Below are 21,540 nucleotides of genomic sequence, written 5' to 3' on the forward strand. Positions count from 1 at the left end.
AATGAATCATTTTTCCAAGTAATGATTAACCCACCCATTGACTCACTATATAAACTTTGAAGATAAGCTGAGCAAGGCAGACAATAATCAACAATGGTGATGACAACAAACACAAATTGATTATTCTTCTTTTAGTGACTGACCCCACCTAAACTTCTGGGCTTACTTGGTGCCACACTCCCAAGAATAAGTCTTTTAACTCAACAAAGAACTGCATGGAAGCACCAAGCTGCAAACTGTGTGAATATTACTACTCCTCTTCTTACAAGCTCTCAGAAAACAAATGGCCTTTGTTCACCAATTAGATTGAAATTGTTTTATTCACAAAGACATGAGTTTTGCGGCTACAAACAGCTAAAGATTTTTGTTAAGGGAGCCCTTTGAATGCTTGTTTTGATAGATTCTTATCAATTATGGAATGTAAACTTTTTAAGTGAGAACAAAAAACTGCAAACCTAGAACCAATGCCTCTGAAACAAGCTCTAATGGCAAACTGATCTCCTCTCTAGAGATGAAGTACAAGTGTTAGGGGGGAGTGAGATAGAGGAAGAAAAGGGGACAGGGAGAGGAGGAAAACAGGGGACAGACAGAGAGAGACACAGAAACAGAGATACAGACAGAGAGAGACAGAGACAAGAGACAAGACACAGAGAGAATACACAGATGTATAATTTAGGATGGAATATTACTGATCCCTAAGCTTGGCACTACATTTTTTGCCTCAGAATCTTTGTAGTTTGCGTGTCCCATACCTACAATATACTCATTTCCTTCTTAGTTTTTCCTCTTTGAATTCTCGGCTTCTATTGAGGCTAAATTCAGTTGAGATATCCATAGGAGGATGACATATGACATCAACTAATGATGATGATGATGACAGTAATAATAATGCATTGAAGTAGAATATATTTGTTATATACAATACATAACTATGTATAATTATGCTCATTTTACATATATTTTGTATGGTGTATATTTTAATTTTACAGAGGACTTTAAATGTGCAAACTCATTTGATACCAAAAACCACTTTATAAGGCAGGTGCTGTTATTACACCCATTTTACAGGTGAGCAAACTGAGGCTGACAGAGGTTAATGTGACTTGCCCAGTAAAATATCTGAGGCAGGATTTGAACTCTGGTCTCTCCTAACCCTAAGTCTTGCTCTCTATCTCCTGCACCACTTAGCTGCCTTTATTTTTATGAAAAGTCAAACAATAAAATAATTTATTAACTGTTCAGGACACCAGTAGAAGAATGCCCTAAGGCCATATATAACTGCCAATAGACATGAGCAGACAAAGTTACCCTAGAAGTTCAGAACAGTGAAAGGGCATAGTGATTATGGAATCATAGAATTTGAGAGGCTGAAGGAACCCCATGCATGGATCACAGAACTAGAGCTTAGTGGACTTCAGAAATCATCTCTTCCAACCCCCTCATTTTACAGATGACTTCAGTTCTGAGTGACCAATCGACAATTACTTATTAAGTGTCTACTATGTGCCATGGTAGACACTTCAGACATCTAGTAGCTGCGTGGTCCTGGGCAAGCTCCATATGCTCTCTGTGCCTCTCAGTTTCCTCATCTGGAAATGAGGGAGTTGGATTTGATGACCTCTAAGGTTGCTTCCAGCTCTAAATATATGAAACTATGGACAGCTTTATGGAAGAGGTGAGATTTGGACTTAGTATTAAAGGAAAATAATTTCAACAGGTGATACACATACATATATACATGCGCATATATGTGTACATATATGTGTGTATGTATATACAGAATAAATTCAGAAAGATGGAAGAGAGAGAAGACAAGTATATATGTATATATGCGCATATATATATGTGGAAAGAAAAGTGTATATATTTATGTATGTATATATGAGAGGAAAGATGTATGTGTGTATACAGAATAAATACAGAGAGATAGGGAAGGAAGACAAGTATGTAAATGAAGATGTGTAAGAGAGGGAAGACAAGTGTGCATATATATGTATGCCCCAGAGGGAAAACAAGTATGTAAGTATATACATATATGTATGTATGTATGTGTATACAGAATAAATATAGAAAGAATAAAAGCTAAGTAGTAAAGAACAGGCAGCTTAGGAAGAAACAACAGCATTAGAAATGGCAGCTGATGATGCAGTGGACAGAGCACCAGGCCTGGAGTCAGGAAGATCTGAGTTCAAATGTGACCTCAAACACTTACTAGATGTATGATCTTGAGCAAGTCACTTAACCCCTATTTGCCTCAGTTTCTCATCTGTAAAATGGGGACACATAGAGAAGGAAATGGCAAACCACTCCAGTATTTTTGAAAAGAAAATTTCACGGATGATGCCAATGGGGTCCCGTAAAGTCAGACATGAATGAACAACAACGATGTAGAGCACGGTCTGCATCCTGAAGGGACAGGTGGATTCTATGAGACAGAAATAAGGCGAATCCATTGTATGGACAAAGGAGATGGAGTTTCACATGTAGGGATAGGAGAAGGTCAGTTCTGATTACAGAGTATGGGTGGGGGAACAATGTACAACAAGGCTAGAAAGAAATTTTGGGAACAGGTTGTAAAGTCTTAAACCTCAACAGAGCAGTTTATCTTGATTGTAAAGGCAATAGGAATTCACAAGAATTTACTGAGTAGAAAACTGATGGTTAGATTTGGACTTAAGGAAAATCTCCATGGCAGCAGCATGTAGTTTGAAAAGGAGATATTTGCAAAAGGGAGACCAATTTGAAGGTTGCTGGAATAATCTAGGCAAGCTGTTAGGAAAGCCTACATTAAATGCTAGTTGTGAGAATAGAGGGAAAGGTCAGGTACAAGAGATGTGGAGAAATGGCAAGATATGATGAATCATTAAATATGTGAGATTAGTTGGAGGGAAGAATAGAGGATAACAATGAGGTTACAAACTTGGGAGACTGGAAGAATGGGAGTTCCTCCAATAGATAAGTTTGGAAGAAGGGCAAGTTTGCAGGGGGGAGTGGAGATAATAAGTTATTTTTTTGGATATCTTGAGTTTGAGATGTTCCCTGAGTAACCAGTATGAAACATCTGATAAGAAATTGGTAATATGGGTCTGAAACTCAGGGGAGAAAGTTGGGCTAGATATATTGATGTGAAAGTCATCATAAAAATAATAATTTAATCTTTGGAAGCTAACATCACAAATGAATGACTATAAAGAGAGAAGAGGACCTAGAATAAAATCTTGGGGAATGATCACAGTTAGGGTCAACCAGATAGTATAATGGATAGAATAGCACTGAATTTAGAGTCAGGAAGATCATATTCTATCAGAGAAACAAGTTTCTTTACTCTGGGAAAGTCACTTAATTTCTCTCTGCCTTGCTTACCCCATCTGTAAAACAGGAATATAAGAACTCCTAGTTCAGGGCTATTGTAAGTATAAAGTGAGATAACATGAGTAAAGGGCTTAAAGTGCTACATAGATGCTGGGTATTATTATTTCTATAGATTTTAAGCTCCCCAACTTCATATTTACCAATATTCAGTAAGATTTAGGATATGCCTAACCTTTTAAAACTATTTCTTTATCATAAAATAACTACATTGGTAGGAATTAACTCCTAATCTAGTGACTCGGCAGATTGTACATTTGTAATTTCCTTTACAGAATGAGGTACTGGACCTGCTGGATGCAGAATGATCAGAGCAGATGCCCCTGCTCCACATTTATAAATAGATGTTAAAATGGGACGGGCTTTATTAGCTTGTGAGATAGTTTATATACACGCAGCGGGCACTGCAGGCTCTCTAAACAAGCTTAACTGGAATAATGTAATATGTTAGCTTGGCCACAGAGAGAGTCTGCAATCTTTGGCTGCCCTTCGCAGCATACCAACGGTGTCTTGTTTCTTCCACAAACTTGAATTACTTACGGAAAAACATCACGACACAATTGGCACACTCCTTCCTACTGAAGTTGGTTGGACTTGTTGGTTAGGACTATTTGCTAATATAGTCTATCCACCATCAATTTAGCAGACATAGCTTGAATTCAAAGTCACAGTGCAGGTATACAATTTCTGTCAGTGTCTTTTCTCTAAGCATGCAGTTACAGATTTATGGGTTTGCCCTGGCAGTTGGACTACTGTGCGGAGAAACAAAGTTTGACAGTCACAGTTGATCCTTCAGTAGCAGTACTTCAGAGGCAACATTCTTAACCCTTGAGAACAGGGAATACTGTAGGTCACTTGGCTACAGACACCCTGGCTGCATGAGCTGAGAGGATGAGCTCTGGAAGAACATTTCGGCCATTCTTTGCCAGGGCCAGAATACTGACTTCGTGTTGTAAGGTTCTGTGGATGGGGAGAAGGACAAAATATTCAAGTGGCTGTTACTAGTTAAATCCAGAAGATCCAGAAGCTCCATTGTATGTATGTGTGTGTGTGTGTGTGTGTGTGCACATGCATGTATGTATGTCTTTAAGGATCACTATTTGGCAGTTCTTGATTGAAAGGAATTGTTTAAGGACTCAGTGCCAGACATGAGAAACCACATTATAAAAATACACTTTGATCGCTGACTGCTGGCCTTTCACTGCCTGCTCAGAAGTACTTCTCAAAATCTTGGCTCATGATACCCTGCCTTGGGAGCAGGTTTTAAATCTTCTCAGAAGAATACCAAGCTTGTAAAGTACTCTGTGAGAAGTCTAAGGTATGGAATTTTCAAACTAGAAAACATTCTTTTATTCTTGTTCTGCAATCAGAGAACTTTTATAATATTTTATAGCACAGTGCTTAATATTAAACTATACTTATGTAATAATGATATTTTGTTTAATAAATCAATGAAAGAATACATAATTCCAGTCAACCTTCAATTAGCTTTCCTAACAGAAGAAAAGAGTAGCAAAGACAACCCTAGATAGCAGACAAATGGAAAATCATTTATATGTGTCTTTAGAATAGACTTTTTAAATGAATATTTGAATTAATGTCTCATTTGTAAAATTCATACACAGTATATCAGGTAGAACAATGAAGTTAGACTAAGAACATCATTCCTTTACACCACACACATGTATATACACACACATGTGCACAGATACACATATTTCTCCTTCCAACCTTACTACTAAGGTACATAAGACCAGTCCCTTCCATGACTGACATATTTGTCAACACTGTCTCATATGGTATTGAAAGTGGCAATGACATATTTCAGGAACCTCTTCTTATCTTAACAGGGAACTTAGAATTTTATCATCATAGAATTGGAAGGGACCTTGTAAGTCAAGTATTCCAGGATCTCACCACATCTTGGAAGTCCTTTTTATAGCATCAGTGGGATAAATCTACACAACTTTGCCTTGACTGAGTTCAGTGATGAGGATATATGAGCTAATGAGGGAGTTTATTCCATTTATTTGGAGCACTAACTGTTCACTTTATGCTGAATCTTACTCTGATACCTTGTTACTTCTACTCACTGGTCTTGGTTTTTCCCTCTGGGCACACAAATAAGTTGAATCATGTAATTCTTTAGAATTTGAGGACCCCTTTTACTTTTCCTATAACAGAGCTTCATGTTAGTTAACTGGCTAACTAATTAACCCTAACTACACTTAATTAGACTTAACTAGTAAGGCATGTCAAGATGGTACAAAAAGAACACTGATTTAGGAGACAGAAGGCTTGATTTTAACACACTTGTTAAATATCTAAGGAATATCTAAAATATTCCTTATTAAATATTAAAGGAATATCTAAGATATTCCTTTAATAATATGTACCCTATGGTCCAGAACCTTAGGCTCTGGGTTTAAACAGATCATGTTCAAACTAGGGGGATTCTAAAAACCCATTTGACTTATTTTTCCTACAGTCAGGGTACCCTTTGGAAACATCACACTATGAATCTTGTCTCGGTCTCTATATATGTGGGTAAAAAGGGTCCTCAGCTACTGTGCAAACACTCAAGCTTACAATATATCTCAGATATAGGTCAGCCTTTATTTTAGCCCACATTTTTTAAAAACATGCAGAAGACTTACTGGAGCCCCAAAATAATCATGATAACTATCTTTCCCTTTTTGGCAAATTCCCTTGACACCTACACATCCCAGCACCCCAGCCCAGGGAGCTATATAGTCCTTTACATTTATAGTAGTGTCCCAATCAATATATGGTGCTCCTCTGAAATATAATTTTGGATGTGAAGACTGTGAGATATTCAACTCTAGGACTCTTGGGGCATGAATGATCTCTATAACTCAGGGCAAAGGAAAAGGACAAGCTACAGCTTTACCCTTCCCCACCATGTCTCACTCCCTTGATGGTCAGTACTGCAGCTCTAAGGCCACATGTACAGCCTTCTCTTCTCTGTAGAACACTAAGTCCTGGAACTTTACTTGTTATCACTGGCTATTACCATCTTTCAGGTCAAAAAGCTCTGCTTCTGCCTCTGTGAGGCTGCCATCTTATGAGTTAAAAGATTCCGTCACTCCCATTTCTAGAGCAGAGATGTCCTCTGGATCACTATATTGATGTACAAGCTTCAATATCCAGGGATCTGAACTATTTTTGTACATGTATGTGCTTAGCTCTTCCCTGATCTGGTTCTCTCTGTTCTCAGCAAGCTCTTTTATGGGCCCCACTCCAACAGAGCAGAGCAGAGCAGAGCAGATAAGATCTGTAGAAACTTTGACTTAATTAATCATCCCCAAATACCATGACTCAATCACTCATACTCAATGAGGTGTCAAAAGCTCAACAAGTAAGCAGACTAAGAGGACTTCCTAAATTTCATTATGTATCACTATAAATCATCACAATGTGATGTTAATGGATGTATTCATACCTTACAAAGGGAGATGTTTTTAAAGGAAGAAAAGCTTTCTTTCTCTCTCATTTAATTTCATCAGTCCTGACCAGGTCCCTGCTGGTATATGAAATTATCTATTCTGACTCCATTAAACCTTTTGTTAAGGTGATAGTGATAGATAAGAATATAATATTTCATGATAATAATAATAAATGAATTGATAAAGCACTTTAAGGATTGTAAAATGTTTTATACATTATCCCATTTGATACTCACTACACGCCTTTGAGGGAGGTGTTAGAGCTATTATAATCTCCATTTTACAGATGGTGAAACTGATACTGAGAGAAGCTAAATGATTTTCCCCAGTGTCTCAGAACTATTAAATGGCTGAGGTAGGACACACACCCTGATCAACCAGAATAGAAATCCAGGGCTCTGAATGGTATACCACCTCCCTACTTCTACTGGATACTCAAAATAATTATGCTTTTGCCTTGAATTTCAATAAATATTCCAATTAAATGACTTACCTAGAGCATAGGGCAAGACTTTGCTAAGTATAATTCAGTGGCCATTTAACTTTGACATACAGAAAATCATTATCTGTTTGGAAATGCCTGATAGGAACAAGTAAATGGAATCAAAGCATCATTAAATCTTAGGAAAGAAGCTCAATGTTCATTTAGCCAAACTGCTACCTGTCATTATTATAGATAGAATGTAGTCCCATGGGCTGAGATGATAAAAGGGGGACAGGTGGTATTATATGTATGAATGATCTCTCTGTAATCCTGTCTATGAGGTTACTTAGGGATGCCAAATAGTGCTCTCAAATGGTGATTATTAGAAATGCATGGTAGAGTTAGTGAAATCAGTCTACACTAGTTGAGACAGAGAGGAGCAGTCATAATGCCTGTCAATGTTGAAATAGGAATATTTCTGCCCATTGTATTTACTGTGAATGAGCATATTCATGGACATCTATATGATACCTGGGCCCAAGCTCATAATTATCTTTCATGGTATGCACGAGAATTCTAACAGTAAAGGTCAGGAAAGCTCTGTTTCAGATCAGGTTCAGAATAATCTAGATTCTATCTACAGACAGATTCTGTCTACAGAACCTACTCAGCTACCCATCAATAGAGAAGTGACCAACACCAAGACATAACACTACCCAATTCTGTCTACAATATTCTCAAGAAATGGTCATGTAGACTCTGCTTAAAGGAGAAGAAGGGCTCATTTTTTCCCCAAGGAAATCTATTCACCTTTTGGACAACTTTAATTGTTAGAAATATTTTCTTAAGATTAAACTGAACTATGTTAAGAGCATACAGTCTTATTCCAAATCCAACATTCTAGGCTATAAGTTTTAGACTTCTTTCTGTACAAAGTATTCCAAATTATTAAAAAAAAAAAATTTAAAGCTGTTTGAGGTACTGCATTCCCTTCTAGCATCTTGCAGAGTGATTTAGGTGGGTTATTTTGCCTTATTTAGTGCAAAGGGCAATAAAATAGAAGTTAGCAGACCTTGATTCCAGTCTCTACCCCTTAACTAGCTTTGTGCCTTGGAGTCCTTGAAGAAATTGGTTAGCCTCTCTGCTTTAGTTTTCTAATCTATAAAATGAAGGGGAGAGGGATGGATTAGAAAATCTCTCAGGTCTGAGGAAGCTCTAAAATATTAACATTCTTTAATTCCTTGAAAAGTGAGAGAAATGTAAATTGAATTATAACTATCTGCCAATACCAGTAAAATAAATTCTAAAGTTTAAATGCAAATGCTTCACTCTGAATCATTTTCATTTTCCAAAAGATTTGTCTTACTTAGGTGTTTTACATTTCTTTGTGATTTCTTTTACCCTATTCCATCAAGTGTAATGGATTAAAGGGGAAAAAATAATTCTTTTAGGCTGTCCTATTGTGTAGTATTTTCTCTTAATTCAGGGCTTTCTATGCCATTTAAACCAAGATAGGAACATTAATCAGTACTGCTAAGAGTAGCAGACTATGGGCCAAATGATGACCAAATGTAATAAATGCTACCTAAAAATAGTAGGAATGTTATCATTGAAGGACTGGAAAAATTCCAAATTTAGTCAGGCACTGTTGCCTATGTATCTTCAGCTGGAGAATTTATGGTTCTTTAATAATAGTGATATTTGGTCACATAAATTGATCTTGTTTCCCATTTCCCCCCACCCAAGTAATTTCATTTAGGAACAGATTTTTCATGCTTATGACTGCTAGAGTTCTACTTGGAATATTATTTTAATCATTCTGACTTATATGCATTTATTTCATTTTAGATTATAATTATAGCCAATTCCAATTTTGAATTTTCCTATTAAAAAGTTACCAATTTTAAGGACATATGGCATCTAATTTTGAAACTATAAGGGCATCTATAAAAGAAGAAAACTTCATAAGTTCTAGAAGTCATCTGCAAATGAGTTATTTCTTCCTTATGCCTGAACTGTTACTCTAGATAAATCAAAGGGAAAACAATTGAAGTGCCTAAAACCAGGATTTGCCACATTCATCTCACAGAGTTGTTATGAAGATCCATTTAGGTATATGCTTTTAAAAAAATTAAGGGGCTAGACAAATAATGATAATAACAAAAAAGTTCAAACTTTTAAAAAGTAATTAGTTTATATGAGCTACAATGAATTTGCAAAGGAACAAATATTTACTTCATTTCATTTAGCTAGTAGTAAGGACAAGGTATTCCTTGACAAATTATGCAAAGACAACAAATATCCAAAGGTAGGTACTTACAGTGCCAGGACGGGGGTAAGGAATTCTCCCCTGGTATGGAATTAGCTGATGGTTTGGCCCTTCTTTGTGGGCAAATGGTCCATTAAACACAGTCTGAATATCAGATAAGTGATATACACACACTGCTGAACCTTTAAATACTGAGCTGAAAAAAACAAACAAGCAAAAAATTACCTCATATATTGAACATATATAGGATATTAGCTAATTGATATGGGCATGGATTTCCTCAGGGAACTGAGAAAGAATTACAAAAGAATAGCCTTGAATTATTTTTTCAAATATAAACTAGGATGGTGATTGGGTAACTCAGCCAAAACACCCCACACCACATTATACCTTAAGGAGGTAAGAAAATGGGTCAAAAAAAAAAAACAACCAAAAGACTTTAGACTAAGTACAAAAAATTGCTTAATCAAGTGAAGTGACACTATGCAGGCATTTGGATTTAGATAAGATGAGAAAACTTTATCATATTCTAGGGGTCATTTATAAAATATCAAACCAATTATGTCTGAGAGATTAGAGAGAGTTGGGAAGCATTCTAGCCAAACCTCTGAAGAGAAATGTCTTGGGGTGTGGGAAGGGAGAAGACAGAGACAATCTGGGTATCCTCCCCAACATCCCTTTGGCCTGAGTAGGTCTCTGTAGGTTTTGAAGAGTACAGAAGATGATAAATGTCTTAAAGGCACTCTAGCAGCATTCCTGGAACAGTTGTGTATATGGTCTGCCTCACTGGCAAGGACAGATTGGACATATATTTAAAGCTTTCCAGTAGAAATACTATTCTATACCTATGGGTGACATCTTGAAGATATCAACAAATGGACGTTCAAGAACTGTGACATAACCCTCTGCAGGATATGCTCTCTAAACTGAGTCCATTTGTCCTGGGTCTCAGTATAAATTGGTGGGTGACTTTATTTCAGACTTTGAGGGCAATATTTAGACAAATTATTCTCATGGTACCTTGTTAAAGACCCCTTTATCAAAGCTAAAAAGAAATAAAGTACTTTGTAAATTTTAAAGTATTTCCCCCTCCTTATGTGCAACATATATAAATCAACAGATATATTTGTGATTTGTTATATTATATACGTACATATAGTTTATATTATGTTTATTATTGTTGTTATCATTGCTCTATTGGAAACTAATAAGATAAAAGGAAAAGGTATGATTTGGATATGATTAATGTGCCTGAATCATCCAACACAAAAAGGTAAAGACAGTGTGATTCAGATATATATTCTTAACCTGATAGGTAAGAATAAAAGGTTTTCATCTGACATGAATTAATTAATTAATCTGTGATTATAGGAGGATCAGTAATAGGAAAGTATGTTTTCTTACAACCTGGGAATAGAACCACTAACGGGTATTCCTAGGCTCTCCCTTTTTCTCACTAACAATTGAAACTGATGTCTGAATTCAAGAAACTCATGTTGAACTCTACATCAATTTCAATGTAACTTTTACCAAAGTCAAGGAAACCATGGGATCAATAAGTTCAAAGTTTATATCTGAAAATCATGCACTCATGACATTGTCCCATGGTGTTCCATCCCCAGCTATTCAGTGTCCTCTCATGTACTGTCTTCCTCCATTAGAATGTAAGCACATGAAGGGCAAGGACCATCTTTTTCTTGTTTGTATCCTCAGTACTTAGAACAGTGTCAGGAACAGTGGGAACTTAATAAATGAATATCTCCACTTACAACCATGTTGTTAGGAGAATGATGTCAGATTTTTCCTGTCATGCACATTAGTTATAATTGTATAAAATCATTTTCTTCCCAATTCTTTTATATAGTTTTCCAGTTAGTCATAGACAAAAAAAGGGACATGGTTCAAAAAGGCATATTAAATCAGACAATACACCTTTGTAAGTTTTATTTCAGTCCTTGACAAAAAACCATGCTCTTTAGTCACACATGCAGATCAACTAAAACTAACAATTGGTTTTCATCACAAACATTTCTCTCTTGTTACATGCCTAATTTAGGGCATATAGGGGTAAAAATAATTGGCTTTCATATGAAAAAAAAATTTATATAAATAGTGTGATCCTTAGCCTTAATCATCTAACATATCCACATCCTGGATTTTTTTTTATAAAAATAAATGCTTTGACTTTTAGAAAAACAGAAACCTGGACACATAAAATCTTTCCCTTAAATCTAAAACTGCCTTGAGGATTTGGAACTCCTTTTTGTTTAGTTTGTTGTGTCCTTGACACAAATCCAGTTTCCATTGTAAGAACAATAGTCTAAAAAAGTTTTTTTAAAGAACACATTAAATTCAAAGTAAAATTTTAAAACCTTCCAATTTCCCAAGTCATTGGTTTTTTATTCCTTTTTTTTAAATGAGATTCATTTATAGATTCATTGGCCTGCAGCTTAGATAGGGACCACTAAAACCACATTTTTTTCCTCAGTTGCTACTTTAAAAATGATAGTACCATCTTAGGTAGCATTAATAGATGTACTGGTTCTGAACAAAAGCAATAATATATTATCCATTTGCTCAGATAATTCTGTTCACCACATTTTAAGAGAGATATTAAACTTGAGTGCATCCAGAGGAATTCGGTGAGAAAAAGTATGGAGCTGAAAACTTACATGAGGAATGGTTGAAGACAATGGATGGAGAACTTGGGAAAGATAAAGGTAAGAAGAGAGATCTCAATATCTTCAGATACTGAAAGAATTGTCATGTGAGAAAATGTTTAAACCTGTTTGTAGCTTCAAATGTCAGAATTAAGACCAATGGATGTTAGAGCCAGATTTTCATGCAAATGTAAGAAAGAAAATTCCAAGAATTAGAGGTGTTCAACAACAAAAAAGAGCTCCCTCATAAAGTCACTGCAGCTTTTCAAGCAGAGACGGGGTGCCCACCTATGAAGGATATTGTAGAAAGCACTTCTCTGACTCTAAGTATATGCTAATGCATTGCAAAGGTCAATCCCAACTCAAAGATTCTAGAATCCTATACATTTGTGATAATAAAAAAAAAAACCTTCGTATGGTTTAATATAATTATACGGTTCCTAGTATAGAAACCAAGTCAGAAGCACCCAAAAATGTCTCCTGAAGTTGAGTCTAAGTTATCTTGTTTATTTATCAGTACTAACAGAAAGCTTAAAGATTCAATTTTGGATCATTTTTTTTAGCAGATTTGTCATCATTTTTCCTTGACAAACTAGCCAAGTTATTGTTCAATAAACAAAATTAGATTTTAATTCAACTGGTAGATTTTGTTATTTAATTTTTGCTCAAGTAATCACATTTTTCCTATTTCTATCAAGACAACATTCTACCAGTATATGGCAAGTTTTTTTTTAATATGTCAAGTTTATTCTAGCTGAAATATATTTGCCAACCAATCTGTTGAAAGTAAATTAATATAAATACATATATGCCAACTGTTAAGGAAAATTAGATTATACATAGAAGAGTCCATTCAATACTATTAACTCTATATGATTTAAGGCTACTTAAGAATAGAAATTTTTTTTTAAACAGATCATTACCTTGATGTTGTAAAAATACCATACACAAGTGTGGTCCGAGGATTATCTGTTTCTAGCAGAAACACATCCTCTACAAAGGAAAAAAAATGCAGTTATTTGAAAACTTCAAATCCAATATTGCCACTATACTATAACTACCTGTAGCATTTATTAAATGTGTAAGTTAAACATTCAACAACTGAAACAACACTGAAATTATGCAAAAAGTATGCCTGAGGCATGTTTTGTCATAAAGAATTATATTCAGGACAGTGTATATTCTGAAATCTCTAGCAAAAAATTACAGGTTTTGGTGGGTATAGGAACATAACCCTCTATTTCACCAAAGGTTCAATGTATCAGCATTTGCACTTATGACTTTTGTGCCATTTTCTGGGAACATTATTCCCACAAAAGTTGAGGACTTACCGTATTTAAAAAAAAAACAAAACAGTGTGCCTCCTGTCATGACCCATCTCCAACACAAAAAGAACTATATGTTTTTGAAGAACTTGTTGTGATCCTTATTGTTTTTAATCCCTTGACTAGCTCAAATTTTATAGTGCTCATTGGAAACTTCCACTGGCAAGTCAAGCTTTGTCTAGACTGAATAATATCACTCATACAGGGAACTCCCAGTGAGGAAAATCCCTGTAGACCATTCAAGTTTAATAGGTCTAAAATGGAATTCATCATTTCTTCACTGAACTTTGTAGAAGGTTCTCCATTTTGCCAATTATTCTCCAAGTCACCCATGCCTGGTAAATTTGAAGTAATCTTCAAAGGTAGCCAATCAATCACTAATTCCTATCAATTCCCTTTTGTAATACCTCTCACATCCATCCCCTCCCTAATCTTCTCACAGCCACTCCCTTAGTTTGGACTCTCATTGTCTGAGGACTCCCAACAATCTCCCAGCCTTTGTCGTTTCTCTTTCTAATTCATCTCACAAAACAGAGACAGATTGGTCTTTTTGGTACAAACATAGATTCCATTCAAACTTGGAATCTCAGAATTAAAAAGGATCTCAGAGATCAGCTAGTCCACCAGATATCTGAATAGGAACTGACTATTCACAGGTCATCTATCTTGAAGCAGAAATATTTCATGTGTTGGATATGTATATGTATGTGTGTGAAGAAAGATAGAAAGCTACAGATATATCTAAACATATACACAAATGCATAAATGTGGAAAGGACAGAGAGAGATAGAGAGAGAAAGAGGGGGAAGGGAGAGAAGGAGGAAGAAAGTAAAAAAATAAGAGAAGGAGGGAGGAAAGAAAGAAAGAAATTAAGACAGACAGAAAGATAAAGAGAGAGAGAGAAAGGAGAGAAAGAAAACTATCAGCTCTGTTCATGTTCTGATTTAATGCACAAGACCTATATGTTACAATCATAAATATATGACTATATTGAAAAGTATCTCCTTTCTCAAAAAAAAAAAATTATAAGCAACAGTTACATTTCTTAGCCAGAAGGATAGTTTATGGTCTTTTAATAAATCACACATATATAAAATGGCAATCTAAATTGGCAAATTAGAGCAATTCCCTTTACTTATTAATATCAACTTTCACACTGAATATAAAATTTTCTAATGATTGTTTTAAGTTAGAATTCTTACAAATTGTCTCTTAAAACCAAATCTCTGACCCAAACAACATACCTAGTTCATCAAAATAAGTTTCAGTGCCATCTTCATCCATCACTGAGCATACTAATCTAGCCTTTAAGAAAGTGGTCCACTTGTTAACAAGGCTACGCTGTCCACCAGTGTCATTCTGAAAAGAAAAGCATTGACAAATCACATCAAATTTAAATGTAACATTAAAGAATAGACACATCATAACTTTGGACACCACTAATTGTGAATATACTGTAATATTATGAGGTGATATTTAATATTTACCTTTTAAAGACTGATCCTTTTCCAGATAGATAAATGAGACAAGATTTTAGGAAGTATAAATAAATATAAATATTTTTTTTTAAATAAAACAGTGCCTCATGTACCTGTCATTATTAAGGAATATTGCATTAATATAAATAATTTTCTAGGTAGAGTACGTTGACCAGTTTAACAAAACTAGATATTTCATTTTTAAAATGTTAACGGCTGATACCATTCTAAAAATGACTTGAATGCTTCCATACAGATTGAATATTATTTAACCTTTTCTTGATGACTTGGGGGCGTCATTATAAACACCAATTATTGCAATCAGTCAAAATGTAATAATTCCTTTGAGGGCTACTGAACTACTCTGCCCTATACATCATGGCTCCGGAGACCTATACTAGATAGTTCTATCTCCTGCTCAGCATGCCCTCACTACTTCTAATCTTTTGCTTTATATGCATGATCTATGTAAGATACAAAGGACAGTATCATGCACTTCTCATGAAAATCAGAACGGATATAATAGCATCCCTTCTCCTCTTTACTCAGAAATCTCTTATTTCCTTTTGGCTTTGCTCCTTTTTTTTCATATGATTAATTAAATTGGAGCAAAGTTTGATCTGTTAGATAAGTAGGGTACTGGTGTGCCTAGGAGAGCAAATGGTTTTCAGGGCCAATAAAAAATTTAGAATATCCTACATCAACCCCTTTGTATTCAACTACAGAAATGATTATTTTTGTACTTTGAAAATACTCTGTGATTTTTACTTATCTAGATGGATTTTCCTCACCATTAGTCTTAACTTGTGAGACTTAACTGTATTTACTGGAATAATTTTTTTTTTTTGCATATACACCTATGCTATATGTGTAGATATTTTTTACAACATAGAAAATGAATAAATCATACAAAAGACTTTTTTTTGGAAAAAGATCTTTAAATATTTGCTCTGCTTCCCCACCAAATATATATTCAAGTTGTGTCTAAATAAACTAACTTTTATTTCAAATATAGCATAATTAGCAGGAGAAGGCAAACAAATTTGAAAGTAATATGTATTTCTTTTCACTTATCCAATTAAAATAGGTTCCAAAAATATACTCACAGGACATATTCTAGCAATCATGGAATGAATCTGCTTGGTAGTACCACTGTTGTCAGTTAGTTTTTCTTTGAAAAAAAAGTATACTTTTGCATCATTGGGATCAGTACCATCTGGGATAACATGTGCATCTACAAACATAGGTTCTAGAAAGAAAACAAATAAAGATGATAATTGAGAATATTTATATAGGTATCATTAATTCACTTGCACACATGTGATATATTTAATTCCATTTAAGAAAGCATATATTAATCTCTGTAAGGCATTATGCTAGTTGATAGTGATACAAAGGCCAAAACAAACATTTGAGGAAAAAGCTAGCTAGCTAATCTGACTAGAATGTAGAATGTGTTGAGGGGGAGGGGGAAATTTACATAACTTTATTATATATTTAAAAAGAATAACAAGCTGTACATAATAGATTTGCAGTTTTATGTGCAATCATCCTTTCTTGTTATACTATATTATGGAAATGCTTGTTTTATTCCATAAATTTAAAATAAAATAAAACAAATCTTAATGACAATATGCAATGTCTAGAAAAGTAATAATAATAATAATAATAATAATAATAAAATTCTACCTGGAATTATAGTTATTGGTACATATGTTTAATCCCTATCAGGTGGTACATTCCATAGTATCAGGGGCTATATTTTATTCTTCAGATTTCCCACAACTCCTGGTCTTATACAATAAGATGCTTAATAATAATAGCTTTTATTTCTGTCATTTTAAGATTTTTTTTTTGCTTTTTGGCTAGGCAATGAGGTTAAGTGATTTGCCCAGGGTCACACACTAGTAAGTATAAAGTATCTGAGGCTAGATTTGAACTCAGGTCCTCCTGACTCCAAGGCTGGAGTTCTGTCCACTGCACCATCTATTGCTCCTTAGTTTAAGATTTTTCAAAGTGCTTTACAAATATTATCTCATTTCATCCTTACAATGATTCTGATAAATCGATGTTATTACTGCCTGAATTTAGAGATGAGGAAACTGAGGCAGAGAGAAGTTAAGTGACTGGCTAGGGATTGGACCCTGAATGACCAAAATCTTAAATGCTACTCTGAAGAGTTGCTATTTTCTGTTAGAAAAAATCAGGACTCAATTGAGGTTTAGACATGATCAGATCTCTGCTTCAGATAAAATTATTCTGGCAACCACGTGAAGGATGAATTAGTGAGAAAAGATATTGGGAGACCAAATTAGAAGGCTCTTATGATAATCCAGGCAAGAGGTAATGAGGGGCTGAATTAGATTGCAGCCAAGTGTGTGGGGAAAAAAAGGGAACAAATGTGAGAGATATTTTGCTGGTAGAATAAATAAGACTTTGTAGATAGCCGGATCACATGAGGGAGAGAGAGGAGTTAAGGATTACTTCAGGGTTATGAAACAGATTACTAGGAAGAGGGCAGTCTCTCAGCAGAAATAGGTAAGTTAGTCAGCAAAGTGGCTGCTAGGTGGCATAATGGATCGAGTGAGTGCTGGGCTTGGAATCAGGAAAACCTGAGTTTGAATCTGTCCTCAGAAACTTACTAGCTGTGTGACCCAGGGCAAGTCAGTTAAGCTCCCTTCAACCTCACCTTCTTCCTCTGTAAAAGAAGGATAACAATAGTACTTGCTTTGCAGGGTTATTGTGAGGATCAAAAGAGATACTATATATAAAATACTTTGCAAACCTTAAAATGCTATATAAATACTAGCTATTATTAAGTTTAGAGCATCATTTATGATAAATCCTGTGATATAGGACTTAGAATTTACCATATATGATAAATATCCTAATGAATTTTCTTTTTTAAACAAATGGTTGCCGTATCTTCATTGGAAATGGATAATTACCCCAAAATATTAGGAAGGCCATTAGTTGAGTTTTTGTGAATAAATCATTTTACATACCTTAAAGTGGTATATAAAGGTGAGGCATTATTGAAAACAAACATTTTGTTTTGTTTTGTTTTTCACCTTCTTAAGACCAGAGTACCACGAAGAACACTGAATGCTGAGCTAGAAGGCCAGTGTATGTAATATATTCTACTAAGGCCCTGGCTTGAACACTCACTTGTTATTCAAATGTAAGAACTTCTCCAAACATCAATTTCCTCATCTATAAAATGGAAAAGACAGTCCTTCCCCAGTTTACCTTACAGGATTTTTGTGAAGAGAGTGCTGTTTAAATTGTAAAACACAAAAATATGTAATGCTTTCTTCCTCCTCTTCAACTATTACTGCTACTACCATCACTATTATTAGCATTAATGAGTTGGGAAGGAGAGAAACAATCTAATTAGGGAATTGATATTTGCTAAATGTTTTTTTCCTTGTTATTACTTTTCGTGGGAAAACAGAATTAAATGGCATTTTTTTCCACATTCCACTGTGTCTGATAAAAATGGGCCAACATTTTTTCTTCCCAATAGTTCCATTGTTTGCAACAATTATGAGCATGTTGTGAAGAAGGGAAACATGAAAATAATCCCACATAATTAAGTGGAGGAAACATTTTACTTTTGCAGCAGAGATCTCAGCAACACAGGGCAGACCAGGATTGGTTAGCAGACCTGGTTCTAGTCCTGGCTTCATCCCTAAGTAAGGGCATGTCTTAGTTTTTGTTATTGTTTTTTGTTTTTTTAATTTATAATATGGAGCCTGTGAGTGTGGTACTATGGAATCTCAGATCTATTCCAGCTCTAAGATTTTGTGTTCACACTCTCTGTATGCTTTCTTCTTCCTTGGACTGTGTGTGCATGTATGTGTTTCCATGTATGTGTGTAAATATACACACACATACACATAATTCTCTATATGTTGCTCACTGTGTATATGCATATATATTATATACATACAAAGTTTTGATAAGAAAGATGTGTGTATGTATGTATGCTTACATATTAGAGTATAGTTGTCAAACACATAGCCCATAGGCCAAATGCAGCCCACAACTCCTCAGTGTGGCCTGAACTAAATAAAAATGTAGTTCCTATCTGATTTTAATAACAAAACTTATATATAACATATATTATAATACATGTCTAGTATATAATACATGTATTTATATATACACATTCACACACAATATGTACCTATATGTGCATGTACATACAAATATAAAAAAAATGTGTAGTTTTCTAAATCAACATGTGACTCATTGAGATCCTTATGTATACTTTAATGGCCCTATTTCTATTGGTGAGTTTGCCACCACTGCCTTGGCAGAACACTTCAGTTTTGTCCAGAGACATTCAATTAAGCAGAATAAGGAGGTGAAAGTTGAAGAACTAAAAAAAAATAGCTACATTAAAATACAGCATATTGAATGAAAGGGAAGAATTTCAAAGAAAAAATCATGATGCCATTTAAAGACATAGAGGGTCTCCTTATTTTCAGACCATAATAAACTTTCAGAAGTCTCAGCTTCCAGATGTACTAGAAGAATAATTTTGAAAAATAAAGGCACAATCACTGCTTTCTTGCACTGGAATATCAGTGCAATTGGATGCTTTACTAGGGTGATTCATGATCATCTGGGCAGTGTTAAACAGATTACCACATTGAGCGTCAGCAAGGCATTTTCCCCAAGGCATAGTGACAACAATCTCCCTGATTTGTTTTTTTTTCCCCTTTCCTCTCAAGCAAAAGGCCAGAGTGGTAGAGTAAGATCAGATGAAGGACTCTTATGATAAACATTTCTCTGAGACCCCAGCAGATGGATTTCTGTGAATGTATTCCTGCTCATCTCTAATAAAAGCTATAGTAAGAAAGGTTTAACAACTCAGGCTTATTTTTAAGCCATCAAATTACATTTAAATTAGAATGTAATCCAGTGATTCCAAGCCTTATAAGCTTGTTGTATAATTTAACTAAATATAATGAATAATTGCTTTCAAAGGAGATCCTGTTTATTGTTGACTTACATGCCAATGTGACGTGAACTGATGTGTGTCTATACATATATATAAGCACATATATACTACATAAACACATACTACGTGATAACTACTTTATGATAAAGATGGTGAAATGTTACATAAATCAGAGACTATTTAAATTATTCACTTTAGCCAAATATTTAGAATCAACTCTATAAGAGTCTTCATCAATCACACCAGGGGAGTGCATTATCTGGGATATGTTATCTTCTTGACATTTCCCCCCCAGTTTCCTTTCTGAAAATTTCAGAAATAACCAAAAAGACTGGTATGTGAGAATCAAAAGCATCCATTAAAATGACCGTCTTACCACTCAGCCATTTAGAATTGTGTTGATCTGTTCTGACTGCATTCCTTTTGGTCAAACTACGAAAAATAGCAGCATCTGTACCCATGAAATCGATGTACATTCCTGAGAAGAGTTCTTCATCTATAACGGAGAGGGAAAAAAGAAAAATTCTGAACACAGGCTTATTTATCTTTTAAAGCTCTGTTTTTAGAGGCATAAATGAACTTGTCTATTAGCATAAAGCCATGTATGGTGCCTAGCACACACATTTTCTCTTGAGGTGTCATTATTCAAATTTAAAAATTCAAGTTAAATAAAAATCAAGCACTGTGTTCCTGAACAAGTCTACTTCTGCCAAACAGAGGCATACAGGCAGAAGGACAGGTATACACATACACACATTTCAATGTACTGACATGTGAGAAGGCTTCTGCCAGAATTTAATTTTGCTAGATCTCAATGTACATGCTATATATTTTGGCAAAGGCAAGTAATTCGAAATAACGAATATGCAGGATTGGTGAACCCTGCCACCATCAAGTAAATAAACATATAAACAAACACACACACACACACTGAACTTGGAGTTCAAAAAACTGATGTTAGAGTTCCATTTTGTCCCTAACTAGCAGATCACTCCTGATCTCAAATCCCTCATTTATGCAGCCTTTGACACTGTTAATTGCTTTTTCCTCCTCTTCTCTCTAAGTTTTGAGGATACCACTTTCCCCTAGCTTTCTTAATTACCATCTTTGTGCTATTGATTCTCAAATCTTCCTTTCCTACTCCATTTCTCTGCTGACCTCCAGTCTCACATTTCTCATTTTCTCTGATATCTCGAACTAGATGTCAATAGACCTCTTAAACTCAATGTGTCCAAATCTGAACCCGTTATGTTTCCCCCTAAGCCACACTCCTAACTTAACCATTGCTATAAAGAGCAATACCATCCTTCCAGACCCTCAGGCTTACAACCTGAGCTCTTCACTCCTCACCATCCCTCACTCCCCATATCTAAACTGTTGCCAACACCTTTTGATTTCACCTTTGCAAGATCTCTTGAATTTGCCCCATTCTCTCCTTGACATTGCCATCACCACTCTAGTGCAGGTGCTCATCACCTCATGCCTTGATTACCTCAACAGCCTGCTGGTAGATCTGCCTACTACTCTAATGCATTCTCCATTCAACTGTTAAAACAATTCCCTAAATTGCACATCTGAT

The 21,540-nt window shown here is 35.1% G+C and overlaps 1 protein-coding gene across 2 annotated transcripts in view; it reads right to left on the reverse strand.

The window, feature by feature from the left end:
* SEMA3C (semaphorin 3C) overlaps window positions 1–21,540 on the reverse strand; it is a 184,272-nt gene that overhangs the window by 46,082 nt on the left and 116,650 nt on the right. For both annotated transcript variants that reach the window (XM_027838789.1, XM_027838790.1), the window contains 5 exons: window positions 20,338–20,457; window positions 16,099–16,241; window positions 14,759–14,873; window positions 13,113–13,182; window positions 9,581–9,725 (listed from right to left, as the gene is read on the reverse strand). In XM_027838789.1, coding sequence (XP_027694590.1) covers window positions 9,581–9,725; window positions 13,113–13,182; window positions 14,759–14,873; window positions 16,099–16,241; window positions 20,338–20,457 — 593 coding nt within the window. The remainder of the gene's footprint in view (window positions 1–9,580; window positions 9,726–13,112; window positions 13,183–14,758; window positions 14,874–16,098; window positions 16,242–20,337; window positions 20,458–21,540) is intronic.

This window comes from Vombatus ursinus, unplaced genomic scaffold (genome assembly GCF_900497805.2).
Source record: "Vombatus ursinus unplaced genomic scaffold, bare-nosed wombat genome assembly UNPS02014830.1, whole genome shotgun sequence".
Lineage (NCBI taxonomy): Eukaryota > Metazoa > Chordata > Mammalia > Diprotodontia > Vombatidae > Vombatus > Vombatus ursinus.